A 15,905-nucleotide genomic window follows, 5' to 3' on the forward strand; every position below is an offset into this window, starting at 1 on the left:
ATACAGGAATATGTATAACTTATACCACCTGTACATATATAATTATATACAGAAGATACCCAGGTTATACCAGCATGCTCCATATCACTATATACAAGAAGATGTGTAACTTATACCAGCTGTACATATATAATTATATACAGAAGATACCCAGGTTATACCAGCATGCTCCATATCACTATATACAAGAAGATGTATAACTTATACCAGCTGTACATATATAATTATATACAGAACATACCCAGGTTATACCAGCATGCTCTATATCACTATATACAAGAAGATGTATAACTTATACCAGCTGTACATATATAATTATATACAGAAGATACCCAGGTTATACCAGCATGCTCCATATCACTATATACAAGAAGATATATAACTTATACCAGCTGTACATATATAATTATATACAGAAGATACCCAGGTTATATCAGCATGCTCCATATCACTATATACAGGAAGATGTATAACTTATACCAGCTGTACATATATAATTATATACAGAAGATACCCAGGTTATACCAGCATGCTCCATATCACTATATACAAGAAGATGTCTATCTCAAGAGCAGAGAGCTGATAACCCCACTATCTCCAGTGCAGATAGTTGATATCCCCACTTTTTCCAGAGCAGAGAGACGATACCCCACTATCTCCAGAATAGAGAGCCGCTACCTCCACTATCTCCACAGCAGAGAGCTGATGCTACCAAAATCTCCAGAGCAGAGAGCTGATACCCCACTATTTCCAGAGCAGAAACCTTATGTCCCCACTATTTCCAGAGCAGAGACCCGATACCCCCACTATCTCCAGAGCAGGGACCTGAGACCCCCCCACGATCTCCAGAGCAGAGAGCTGATACCACCACTATCTTGAGAGCAGAGACCCGATGCCCCCATTATCTCCAGAGAAGAAACCCAATCCCTTCGCTATCTCCAGAGCAGAGTGCTTATACCCTCACTATCTCCAGGGCAGTGATCTGATACCCCCAGTATCTCCAGAGGAGAGACCTGATACCGCCACTATCTTCAGAGCAGAGACCTGATACCCCCCCACTATCTCCAGAGCAAAGACCTGATGCCCTGACTATCTCCAGAGCAGAGAACAAATGCCCTGACTATCTCCAGAACAGAGAGCTGATGCTTCCACTATCTCCTGAGAAGAGCACTGATACCCCACTATCTCCAGAGCAGAGAGCTGTTGCTATCACTATCTCCAGAGCAGAAACCTGATACCCCACTATCTCAAGAACAGAGATCCGATGCCCTCACTATTTCCAGAGCAGATAGCTGATGCCCCCACTATCACCAGAGCAAAGACCCGATGCCCCCACTATCTCCAGAGCTGAGACCTGATGCCCCCACTATCTCCAGAGCTGAGACCTGATGCCGACTATCACCAGATCAAAGACCCGATGCCCCCACTATCTCCAGAGCTGAGACCTGATGCCGACTATGTCCAGAGCAGATAGCTGATACCCCCACTATCTCCAGAGCAGATAGCCAATGCCTCCACTATCTCCAGAGCAAAGATCTGATGCCCCCACAATCTCCAGAGCAAAAACCTGTTGCCCCCACTGTCTCCAAAGCAGAGAGCTGATTCACCACTATCTCCAGAGCAGAGCACTGATACCTTACTATTTCCAGAGCAGAAAGCTGATGCCCCCACTATCTCCAGAGCAGAGACCTGTTGCCCTCACTATTTCCAGAGCAGAGAGCCGATACCCCCACTATCTCCAGAGCAAAGGCATGATACTCCCACTATCTCCAGAACAGAAAACTGATACCCCCACTATCTCCAGAGCAGTGACCCGATGCCTCCAATATCTCCAGAGCAGATACTTGATACCCCCACTATCTCCACAACAGAGACTTGATGCCCTGACTATATTCAGAACAGAGACCTAATGCCCCCACTATCTCCAGAACAGAGAGACCTGTTGCCCTCACTATCTCCAGAGCAGAGACCTGATGTCCCAACTATCTCCAGAGCAGAGACCTGATGTCCCGACTATCTCCAGAGCAGAGCACTGATAACCCAAATATCTCCAGAGCAGTGAGCCGATACCCCCACTATCTCAAGAGCAGATAGCTAATATCTCCACTATCTCAAGAGCAGATAGCTAATATCCCCACTATCTCCAGAGCAGATATCCAATGCCTCCACTATCTCCAGAGCAATGACCTGTTGCCCCCACTATGTCCAGAGCAGAGAGCTGATTCACCACTATCTCCAGAGTGGAGCACTGATACCTTACTATCTCCAGAGCAGAGACTTGTTGCCCTCACTATCTCCAGAGCATAGAGCTGATGCTTCCACTATCTCCGGAGGAGAGCACTGATACCCCCACTATCTCCAGAGAAGAGATCCGATGCCCTCACTATCTCCAAAGCAGAGAGCCAATACCCCCACTTTCTCCAGAGCAGAGAGCTGATTCTCCTACTATCTCCAGAGCAGAGCACTGATACCCCCACTTTTCCAGAGCAGAAAGCCGATACCTCCACTATCTCCAGTGCAGAGAGCCGAGACCCCCACTATCTCCAGAGCAAAGACCTGTTGCCCCCACTATCTCCAGAGCAGAGAGCTGATTCACCACTATCTCCAGAGAAGAGACCTGTTTCCCTCACTATCTCGAGAGAAAAGACCCGATGCCCCCACCATCTCCAGAGCAGAGAGACGATACCCCCACTTTCTCCAGAGCAAAGACATGATACTCCCACAATCTCCAGAGCAGAACACTGATAGACCCACTATCTAAAGAGCAGAGAGCCGATACTCCCACTATCTCCAGAGCAGGAAGCCGATATCTCCACCATCTCCAGTGCAGAGAGCCGATACCCCCACTATCTCCAGAGCAGAGAGCTGATGCCCCACTATCTCCAGAGCAGAACCCTTATGCCCCCACTATCTCCAGAGCATAGAGCTGATGCCCCCACTATCACCAGAGCTGAGACCTGTTGCCCCCACTATCTCCAGAGCAGAGACCTGATGCCCCCACTGTCACCAGAGCAGATAGCTGATGCCCCCAATATCTCCAGAGCAGAGACTTGATACCCCCACTATCTCCAGAACAGAGACCCGATGCCCCCATTATCTCCAGAGCAGAGAGCTGATGTCCCCACTATCTCCAGAGCAGAGAGCTGATGCCCCCACTATCTCCAGAGCAAAGACCTGTTGCCCCCACTATCTACAGAGCAGAGCACTGATACCCCACTATCTCCAGAGCAGAGCACTGATACCCCACTATCTCCAGAGCAGAGCACTGATACCCCACTATGTCCAGAGCAGAGACCCGATGCCCCCACTATCTCCAGAGCAGAAACCGGATACCCCACTATCTCCAGAGCAGAGAGCTGATACCCCACTATCTCCAGAGCATAACCCTTATGTCCCCACTATCTCCAGAGCAAGGAGCTGATGCCCCCACTCTCTCCAGAGCAGAGAGCTAATATCCCCACTATCTCAAGAGCAGATAGCTAATATCCCCACTATCTCCAGAGCAGATATCCAATGCCTCCACTATCTCCAGAGCAATGACCTGTTGCCCCCACTATGTCCAGAGCAGAGAGCTGATTCACCACTATCTCCAGAGTGGAGCACTGATACCTTACTATCTCCACAGCAGAGACTTGTTGCCCTCACTATCTCCAGAGCATAGAGCTGATGCTTCCACTATCTCCAGAGCATAGAGCTGATGCTTCCACTATCTCCAGAGCATAGAGCTGATACCCCCACTATCTCCAGAGAAGATATCCAATGCCCTCACTATCTCCAAAGCAGAGAGCCAATACCCCCACTTTCTCCAGAGCAGAGAGCTGATTCTCCTACTATCTCCAGAGCAGAGCACTGATACCCCCACTTTTCCAGAGCAGAAAGCCGATACCTCCACTATCTCCAGTGCAGAGAGCCGAGACCCCCACTATCTCCAGAGCAAAGACCTGTTGCCCCCACTATCTCCAGAGCAGAGAGCTGATTCACCACTATCTCCAGAGAAGATACCTGTTTCCCTCACTATCTCCAGAGAAGAGACCCGATGCCCCCACCATCTCCAGAGCAGAGAGACGATACCCCCACTTTCTCCAGAGCAAAGACATGATACTCCCACAATCTCCAGAGCAGAGCACTGATAGACCCACTATCTAAAGAGCAGAGAGCCGATACTCCCACTATCTCCAGAGCAGGAAGCCGATACCTCCACTATCTCCAGTGCAGAGAGCCGATACCCCCACTATCTCCAGAGCAGAGAGCTGATGCCCCACTATCTCCAGAGCAGAACCCTTATGCCCCACTATCTCCAGAGCATAGAGCTGATGCCCCCACTATCACCAGAGCTGAGACCTGTTGCCCCCACTATCTCCAGAGCAGAGACCTGATGCCCCCACTGTCACCAGAGCAGATAGCTGATGCTCCCAATATCTCCAGAGCAGAGACTTGATACCCCCACTATCTCCAGAACAGAGACCCGATGCCCCCATTATCTCCAGAGCAGAGAGCTGATGCCCCCACTATCTCCAGAGCAGAGAGCTGATGCCCCCACTATCTCCAGAGCAGAGAGCTGATGCCCCCACTATCTCCAGAGCAAAGACCTGTTGCCCCCACTATCTACAGAGCAGAGCATTGATACCCCACTATCTCCAGAGCAGAGCACTGTTACCCCACTATGTCCAGAGCAGAGACCCGATGCCCCCACTATCTCCAGAGCAGAAACCGGATACCCCACTATCTCCAGAGCAGAGAGCTGATACTCCACTATCTCCCGAGCATAACCCTTATGTCCCCACTTTCTCTAGAGGAGGACCTGATGCCCCCACTCTCTCCAGAGCAGAGAGCTGATGCCCCCACTCTCTCCAGAGCAGAGAGCTGATGCCCCCACTATCTCCAGAGCAGAGACCTGATACCCCCATTAGCTCCAGAGAAGAAACCCAATCCCTTCGCTATCTCCAGAGCAGAGTGCTTATACCCCCACTATCTCCAGAGCAGTGATCTGATACCCCCAGTATCTCCAGAAGACAGACCTGATACCGCCACTATCTTCAGAGCAGAGACCTGATACCCCCCCCCCACTATCTCCAGAGCAGAGAACAAATGCCCTGACTATCTCCAGAACAGAGAGCTGATGCTTCCACTATCTCCTGAGGAGAGCACTGATACCCCACTATCTCCAGAGCAGAGAGCTGTTGCTATCACTATCTCCAGAGCAGAAACCGGATACCCCACTATCTCGAGAACAGAGATCCGATGCCCTCACTATCTCCAGAGCAGAGAGCTGATACCCCCATAAACTCCAGAGCAGAGAGCTGATACCCCACTATCTCCAGAGCATAACCCTTATGTCCCCACTATCTCCAGAGCAAGGAGCTGATGCCCCCACTATCTCTAGAGGAGGACCTGATGCCCCCACTCTCTCCAGAGCAGAGAGCTGATGCCCCCACTCTCTCCAGAGCAGAGAGCTGATGCCCCCACTATCTCCAGAGCAGAGACCTGATACCCCCATTAGCTCCAGAGAAGAAACCCAATCCCTTCGCTATCTCCAGAGCAGAGTGCTTATACCCCCACTATCTCCAGAGCAGTGATCTGATACCCCCAGTATCTCCAGAGGAGAGACCTGATACCGCCACTATCTTCAGAGCAGAGACCTGATACTCCCCCCCCCCACTATCTCCAGAGCAAAGACCTGATGCCCTGACCATCTCCAGAGCAGAGAACAAATGCTCTGACTATCTCCAGAACAGAGAGCTGATGCTTCCACTATCTCCTGAGGAGAGCACTGATACCCCACTATCTCCAGAGCAGAGAGCTGTTGCTATCACTATCTCCAGAGCAGAAACCGGATACCCCACTATCTCGAGAACAGAGATCCGATGCCCTCACTATCTCCAGAGCAGAGAGCTGATACCCCCATAAACTCCAGAGCAGAGAGCTGATACCCCACTATCTCCAGAGCATAACCCTTATGTCCCCACTATCTCCAGAGCAAGGAGCTGATGCCCCCACTATCTCTAGAGGAGGACCTGATGCCCCCACTCTCTCCAGAGCAGAGAGCTGATGCCCCCACTCTCTCCAGAGCAGAGAGCTGATGCCCCCACTATCTCCAGAGCAGAGACCTGATACCCCCATTAGCTCCAGAGAAGAAACCCAATCCCTTCGCTATCTCCAGAGCAGAGTGCTTATACCCCCACTATCTCCAGAGCAGTGATCTGATACCCCCAGTATCTCCAGAGGAGAGACCTGATACCGCCACTATCTTCAGAGCAGAGACCTGATACTCCCCCCCCCACTATCTCCAGAGCAAAGACCTGATGCCCTGACCATCTCCAGAGCAGAGAACAAATGCTCTGACTATCTCCAGAACAGAGAGCTGATGCTTCCACTATCTCCTGAGGAGAGCACTGATACCCCACTATCTCCAGAGCAGAGAGCTGTTGCTATCACTATCTCCAGAGCAGAAACCGGATACCCCACTATCTCGAGAACAGAGATCCGATGCCCTCACTATTTCCAGAGCAGAGAACTGATACCCCCATAATGTCCAGAGCAGAGAGCTGATTCACCACTATCTCCAGAGTGGAGCACTGATACCTTACTATCTCCACAGCAGAGACTTGTTGCCCTCACTATCTCCAGAGCATAGAGCTGATGCTTCCACTATCTCCAGAGCAAGGAGCTGATGCCCCCACTATCTCTAGAGGAGGACCTGATGCCCCCACTCTCTCCAGAGCAGAGAGCTGATGCCCCCACTCTCTCCAGAGCAGAGAGCTGATGCCCCCACTATCTCCAGAGCAGAGACCTGATACCCCCATTAGCTCCAGAGAAGAAACCCAATCCCTTCGCTATCTCCAGAGCAGAGTGCTTATACCCCCACTATCTCCAGAGCAGTGATCTGATACCCCCAGTATCTCCAGAGGAGAGACCTGATACCGCCACTATCTTCAGAGCAGAGACCTGATACTCCCCCCCCCACTATCTCCAGAGCAAAGACCTGATGCCCTGACCATCTCCAGAGCAGAGAACAAATGCTCTGACTATCTCCAGAACAGAGAGCTGATGCTTCCACTATCTCCTGAGGAGAGCACTGATACCCCACTATCTCCAGAGCAGAGAGCTGTTGCTATCACTATCTCCAGAGCAGAAACCGGATACCCCACTATCTCGAGAACAGAGATCCGATGCCCTCACTATTTCCAGAGCAGAGAACTGATACCCCCATAATGTCCAGAGCAGAGAGCTGATTCACCACTATCTCCAGAGTGGAGCACTGATACCTTACTATCTCCACAGCAGAGACTTGTTGCCCTCACTATCTCCAGAGCATAGAGCTGATGCTTCCACTATCTCCAGAGCATAGAGCTGATACCCCCACTATCTCCGGAGCATAGAGCTGATACCCCCACTATCTCCAGAGAAGAGATCCAATGCCCTCACTATCTCCAAAGCAGAGAGCCAATACCCCCACTTTCTCCAGAGCAGAGAGCTGATTCTCCTACTATCTCCAGAGCAGAGCACTGATACCCCCACTTTTCCAGAGCAGAAAGCCGATACCTCCACTATCTCCAGTGCAGAGAGCCGAGACCCCCACTATCTCCAGAGCAGAGACCTTCGATGTTGTAACATGACATTAATCCTGGCGACAATTCAGTCCTGGATTACGTGTAAAGACTGTCATAAATCTGTATTCCAGACCCTCTTTCTCTTTTGGATTTTATTTTGCCTTTTTAATATAACGACTTTCATATGGTTTTTGTCGTGTCTTGGGCTACTATCCTGGAATGTGGCCTTCACTGGGGCTCATCTCCATTATAGCTGCACTTGATCTCACATCCCTCCTTCCTACATGTGCTACGTAATGAGTGGAGTTTAGGCTTCAGACAGTCTTTGACTACAGGCTCCTGAGATAAAAGATCTGTTAGGCTCCAGGGGAGTCCAGTCCATGTGCCATTGCCTAAAACTGTCCCTGCAGCTCGGTGACCCACTCTAGACTATATAATAGGGATCCACTGCCCCCTCCATTAATTTAACGTCTAGTGTTGGCGCATCTATCACAGAGACTGATAACAAGATTAGCAGATGATCAGATCACATCCATGTGACACTCATTGGCCTCCTCACAACGTCTTCATTCATTACATTGGCCTCGTCATGCAATGCTCCCTTCAAACGAGTGCAGGGCACACGAGGTTAAATTTACGTCACAATATATCACATAATAAGAATATTATATAACAGAGTTTATTACAACTGGCAGTACCTGGGCGGTGATGTTGGGGCTCCACCGATAATGAAATCCCAGGATCGTGTCATATGAATCCCACACACGGTAGCGCCGTCCTCCCTTATAGACCCCGTGAGTTAGACATTTCTAATCAGAACTCAACTGGGACATGCAGATCAAACACTGAGTCACCCATCAGCCATGAGCTACAACACCATAAATGTCTCCACCATGTGCCACCTCGGGAACCATTCTCCTTATCTGACGCTTCACTTCAATGCCAGCAATGGGAAGCTTATCTGACTGAACCGTTTGGTCCTCAATATCATCCTGCTTCATGACCATGACCACATCTGAATCTGCACACATTTGACTGATGTGATGGTATGTGGTCCCCAATCATCCCGGATATCATGACAGGTGCATCATGGGATGTGTAGCTAATGGCGACATGTTACTCATGTGGGTCTTGATTCACTGTATTTTAACGATATATATTGTGCTCCCACAAATATGAACATTTGAAAATTCACTGAAGTGATAAATGAGTAAAATGTATAATTTTTATTTCATAGCTATCTAAAAACAGGGGTACAATCACCACTGTGAAAAGCCCAACCGTGTATTTAAAAACGTATTAAACAGAATACTCCCAGTCCTAGTTCGTTTGCGAACCCTTAATGACTGGGTATGTAAACAGAGATATCAAAATATGGAATCAGCGTATAACATTGGTAAAGCAGTGGTTTGGACCCTCGTTCACACAGGAGCCTGCGTTAACCGCACCAGATTCTCCCAATGTACAGATGCACAACAATGCCACTGCCCCCTACGCAAAATTCCCTCACTTCACCCGACCCATTTTCATGTGGGTCTTGGACTCACAAACTTATGGTTTACGTTTTCCAACATAGTCTCTTCCATGTGCCACCTCCACTTTAGGGAACCCTCATTGATGCCTCCCAAACCTGCTCGATGACTTATCATATAGGCTGACAAGCAGAGGATAGTGCACGCTTGGTGAAGGCCCTTCATTGTGGGGTGAAGGACAACCTTGATAATGAGAGACTCTCTAACACCCCACCCCAATCTATGTCCTTTCCTAGTAGTCTAGTAGCCATAGCAGTGGTGTCATCTCTAACACTGGTAAGACCTTTTGGACTCATGACGTCTTTAGCCAGGCCCTGGTGACCACTAATAGTTCAGTCATTTAGTAACCATCATTGGCGGACCATTGGGTCTGTAGCTGTCCTTGCTGAATTGATAGTTCTGCTGCAGCAAGCTGCCTCCCAGCCAGACATTGAAGCTTAAACCTGCTCCTTATCCCAAATGTATTGTACACAGGCTCTAAGCACTGGAGGCATTTCATGATGGAGGGGGCTGTATGAGGCCTCCATGGATATTTATAGGATCAGTCTTTTATGCCTTACTGGTCATTTAAAATGAGAGATAAACGTTCTGGAGGTGTCTGGATCAGTGACAGGACTGCATCGCGCCCCCAAGTCAGGAGTGTGCGGACTGTGATCTGCTGCATTGTCCGTCTGCCATATAATTCTATGTATTTATAACGTAGCCTGAAGGGCCCAGCAGATTGTGAATGTCATCCGGAGCCCATAATGTCATAACATTTCATTACTGTGGCCATCTCATACCCAGCATGGAGTCCTCCAGGTCTTCACCTCAGGACTAAAAATAACGTTTGTTTTATAACAGAATTTCCTTCTTCGTTAAGGACAATTGTCCTGTTATTCTCCTAAACCTTTTGACCCTGATGAGACATTCCCTTTCCATGGACTTTGATTGGAGGCTGAATGGTCTTTCGGCTTCACCATTTCTGGGACAGTCATGACTGGTGAAGGTCTAAGTGATTGATAAGATTTGTCACGGTGTGGCGTGTGCCATGAACTCCTCAATGAACAATGTCCATGCTGTATGATTAGATGAATGTCTTATGACACAAGTCTTACCACTTGGAAATTGCCAACGGCAGTGGGCAGTGAATAGGAATTAGGAACTTTACTTTGGATGAAGGCCTCAGAAAACACACCCAGCCATTATCTGGGGACGTGCTGTGCAACACTGCAGAACCTGCCTCTTCTACTGTCCCTTTTCATGGTCATCGTACTCTGGAATTCTTCCTCACAATCTCCACAATGCATTTTGAGGATGTTCTCTCGGAAGTTGGAGGTTTTGGGAAATTCCAGATTTTGTCCCTTATGATCCTCTGCCTTCCAAGGGTTATCCTTCCCCTCCACTTCTTATTGCACATCTTCATCTCAGCTGTTCCGCCCCATCACTGCGCCATCTCCAGCCACAGGAACCCAGGGAACCTCAGCCAGGAAGACCTCCTGCTCATCAACATCCCCCAAGAACCTGATGGGACCTTCAGCTCCTGTAAGATGTTCTCGGAGCCACAACCTCACCTGATCCTGAACAGATCCCGGGGGACGGTGAACGGGTCCGAGGTGCAGAACTGTGATCAGGGGTGGGAGTACGACCGCTCCACCTTCTTCTCCACCACCGTCACACAGGTAGTACCGCCATGAAAATACTATAGAAGTCTAATATCTGCTACAACATGAAGCAATTTAGAACATAAGAATGTTTTCTAATTAGAGAAATTCACATACGTAACAGTCTTTCCAGAAGTCTTAGGCCACTTTCGGAGCGCGCAGATTCCGTCACTATTCGGCATCCGTATTTTTAAGCCAAAATAAGGGAAATAAGTTACAAAAGAAAATCGTAAAATACTAAATGTTCTCTGTTTGGGCTTCTTTCATTCATTACCAAGTCATCCTCTTTTTAAACCATTTAAGGCGCTGTACGGTAGTGGAGGTCATCAGAGGTTGTCAGAATTAACACACACAATACGACACTGTAGGAGATCGCAAGAGGGAAACGCTGGAACTAATATTTCTATTTCTCTTTCATGTTTCTGACATCCGGGATGTGACTTGTTTTAGTCTTATTCTGCTCATAGACACTAGATGGACGTTACAGTCTCATTTGTGTCACTTAGGCTGGACAGTGATGTCACACATTTAACCAATGACAGTGATGTCACACATGTAACCAATGACAGTGATGTCACACATGTAACCAATGACAGTGATGTCACACATGTAACCAATGACAGTGATGTCACACATGTAACCAATGACAGTGATGTCACACATGTAACCAATGACAGTGATGTCACACATGTAACCAATGACAGTGATTTCATACATGTAACCAATGACAGTGATGTCACACATGTAACCAATGACAGTGATGTCACACATGTAACCAATAACAGCGATGTCACACATGTAACCAATGACAGTGATGTCACACATGTAACCAATGACAGTGATGTCACACATGTAACCAATGACAGCAATGTCACACATGTAACCAATGACAGCAATGTCACAAATGTAACCAATGACAGCGATGTCACACATGTAACCAATGACAGCGATGTCACACATGTAACCAATGACAGCGATGTCACACATGTAACCAATGACAGTGATTTCATACATGTAACCAATGACAGTGATGTCATATATGTAACCAATGACAGTGATGTCACACATGTAACCAATGACAGTGATGTCACACATGTAACCAATGACAGTGATGTCACACATGTAACCAATGACAGTGATGTCACACATGTAGCCAATGACAGTGATGTCACACATGTAACCAATGACAGCGATGTCACACATGTAACCAATGACAGCAATGTCACAAATGTAACCAATGACAGCGATGTCACACATGTAACCAATGACAGCGATGTCACACATGTAACCAATGACAGTGATGTCCCACATGTAACCAATGACAGTGATTTCATACATATAACCAATGACAGTGATGTCATATATGTAACCAATGACAGTGATGTCACACATGTAACCAATGACAGTGATGTCACACATGTAACCAATGACAGTGATGTCACACATGTAGCCAATGACAGTGATGTCACACATGTAACCAATGACAGCGATGTCACACATGTAACCAATGACAGCAATGTCACAAATGTAACCAATGACAGTGATGTCACTCATGTAACCAATGACAGCGATGTCACACATGTAACCAATGACAGCGATGTCACACATGTAACCAATGACAGTGATTTCATACATGTAACCAATGACAGTGATGTCATATATGTAACCAATGACAGTGATGTCACACATGTAACCAATGACAGTGATGTCACACATGTAACCAATGACAGTGATGTCACACATGTAACCAATGACAGTGATGTCACACATGTAGCCAATGACAGTGATGTCACACATGTAACCAATGACAGCGATGTCACACATGTAACCAATGACAGCAATGTCACAAATGTAACCAATGACAGCGATGTCACACATGTAACCAATGACAGCGATGTCACACATGTAACCAATGACAGTGATGTCCCACATGTAACCAATGACAGTGATTTCATACATATAACCAATGACAGTGATGTCATATATGTAACCAATGACAGTGATGTCACACATGTAACCAATGACAGTGATGTCACACATGTAACCAATGACAGTGATGTCACACATGTAGCCAATGACAGTGATGTCACACATGTAACCAATGACAGCGATGTCACACATGTAACCAATGACAGCAATGTCACAAATGTAACCAATGACAGCGATGTCACACATGTAACCAATGACAGCGATGTCACACATGTAACCAATGACAGTGATGTCACACATGTAACCAATGACAGTGATGTCACACATGTAACCAATGACAGCGATGTCACACATGTAACCAATAACAGCGATGTCACACATGTAACCAATGACAGCGATGTCACACATGTAACCAATGACAGCTATGTCACACATGTAACCAATGACAGTGATGTCACACATTTAACCAATGACAGCGATGTCACACGTGTAACCAAAGACAGCGATGTCACACATGTAACCAATGACAGTGATGTCACACATGTAACCAATGACAGTGATTTCATACATGTAACCAATGACAGTGATGTCATATATGTAACCAATGACAGTGATGTCACACATGTAACCAATGACAGTGATGTCACACATGTAACCAATGACAGTGATGTCACACATGTAGCCAATGACAGTGATGTCACACATGTAACCAATGACAGCGATGTCACACATGTAACCAATGACAGCAATGTCACAAATGTAACCAATGACAGCGATGTCACACATGTAACCAATGACAGCGATGTCACACATGTAACCAATGACAGCGATGTCACACATGTAACCAATGACAGCGATGTCACACATGTAACCAATGACAGCGATGTCACACATGTAACCAATGACAGTGATTTCATACATGTAACCAATGACAGTGATGTCATATATGTAACCAATGACAGTGATGTCACACATGTAACCAATGACAGTGATGTCACACATGTAACCAATGACAGTGATGTCACACATGTAGCCAATGACAGTGATGTCACACATGTAACCAATGACAGCGATGTCACACATGTAACCAATGACAGCAATGTCACAAATGTAACCAATGACAGCGATGTCACACATGTAACCAATGACAGCGATGTCACACATGTAACCAATGACAGTGATGTCACACATGTAACCAATGACAGTGATGTCACACATGTAACCAATGACAGCGATGTCACACATGTAACCAATAACAGCGATGTCACACATGTAACCAATGACAGCGATGTCACACATGTAACCAATGACAGCTATGTCACACATGTAACCAATGACAGTGATGTCACACATTTAACCAATGACAGCGATGTCACACGTGTAACCAAAGACAGCGATGTCACACATGTAACCAATGACAGCGATGTCACAGATGTAACCAATGACAGTGATGTCACACATGTAACCAATGACAGTGATGTCACACATGTAAATAATGACAGTGATGTCACACATGTAACCGATGACAGCGATGTCACACAAGTAACCAATGACAGTGATGTCACACATGTAACCAATGACAGTGATGTCACACATATAACCGATGACAGCGATGTCACACATGTAACCGATGACAGCGATGTCACACAAGTAACCAATGACAGTGATGTCACACATAGACCACCCCCGCGAGAATAAGAGGAGGGTAGAGTGATCTGATAAAAAGAATAACAGTCATACAATTGTAAGTATCCCCGACTATCATCGCCGCCCACCCAATAATACCTACAATAAAACATTCCGTATTGGGTGAACGGCCGTAGCAGCCGCATTTATTATAAAACAACCTTTATAACTCACAATATTCACATGAGAAAAAAAATATACAGCACTGGGCAAACGTTTTCGGCAGTTGTGGAGAAATGCTGTAAAGTAAGAATGTTTTCATATATAGAAGTGATTATAAAATACAAAATGAATGAACAGAAGAGAAATGTAAATCAGATCAGTATTTGGTGTGACCGCCCTTTGCCTTCAGCATCACTTCTTCCAGGTACTCGCACAGTTTCTGCAGGAACTCGGCCGGGAGGTTCCACATGTTGGAGCAGTGAGTGCAGATCTTCTGTGGATGTCGCTGCCTCTTCATATAATCCAGACAGACTCCATGATGTAGAGACCAGGGCTCTGTGGGGGCCACATCATCACTTCCAGGGCTTGTTCTTCTTTACACTGAGGATAGTTCTGTATGACATTGGCCGGATGTTGGGGGTCATTGTCCTGCTTCAGAATAAATTTGTAGCCAATCAGACGCCTCCCTGATGTTATCACATGATGGATAATTATCTGCCGGGATTTCTCAGCATTGAGGACAACAATAATCCCGACCAAATCCCCAACTAAATGTGCTGAACTGCAGCCCCCAAACTTACAGGACCCTCCACCATCTTCACTTTTAGTGGGATGTTATACGTTCTGGATATGTCCTTGATTTGATTGGCTGTTTGTTTGCGTTCCAGGTCTCGTGTTGTATGGGACGCACGTCAGCAGCCGGAGGACCGGGATCCCACGTCTGGTGTCACTGATGGATTTAGCCTGAGTTCTACGACTAGGGTGAGTAAATAGCAAAGGTATATTATGTCCCTCATGTAAAATCTAAGGTAAAGATCGGACAAGTAGATATGGGAGTACATGAATGCTATGACTAGACGCAATAACGGGGAAATGGACCCGATAGGCATGGATATATATAGTATATGTAGGATCCTGGATTATATATGTATAGTTACCCGCTTTTTGGGGTAAATTTAGTTACATAGTAAAGCCTTCGTTTTTTCTTATTGCATTTTATTTTTGTTATAGTTGTTGTCCTGTCCTCACTTTCCTCACTCTACCCTCTATCCTCGCCATAATATATTGAGCGTCCTGCCATTAATAATATATTCCTGCCAACGTGCCATATATTTACCCCAAAAAGCGGGTAACTATACATATATATCCAGGATCCTACATATACTATATATATCCATGCCTATCGGGTCCATTTCCCCGTTATTGCGTCTAGTCATAGCATTCATGTACTCCCATATCTACTTGTCCGATCTTTACCTTAGATTTTACATGAGGGACATAATATACCTTTGCTATTTACTCACCCTAGTCGTAGAACTCAGGCTAAATCCATCAGTGACACCAGACGTGGGATCCCGGTCCTCCGGCTGCTGACGTGCGTCCCATACAACACTAGACCTGGA

The 15,905-nt window shown here is 46.8% G+C and overlaps 1 protein-coding gene across 1 annotated transcript in view; it reads left to right on the top strand.

Moving 5' to 3' along the window:
* The first annotated feature begins 10,365 nt into the window (after window positions 1-10,365).
* Window positions 10,366-15,905, top strand: part of LOC142733365 (solute carrier family 22 member 7-like) — a 44,533-nt gene continuing 38,993 nt past the window's right edge. Inside the window, exon 1 of the mRNA XM_075849531.1 lies at window positions 10,366-10,743. Within this exon, the coding sequence (XP_075705646.1) occupies window positions 10,366-10,743 (378 nt within the window). The remainder of the gene's footprint in view (window positions 10,744-15,905) is intronic.

This window comes from Rhinoderma darwinii, unplaced genomic scaffold, assembly GCF_050947455.1.
Source record: "Rhinoderma darwinii isolate aRhiDar2 unplaced genomic scaffold, aRhiDar2.hap1 Scaffold_941, whole genome shotgun sequence".
Classification (NCBI taxonomy): Eukaryota; Metazoa; Chordata; class Amphibia; order Anura; family Rhinodermatidae; genus Rhinoderma; species Rhinoderma darwinii.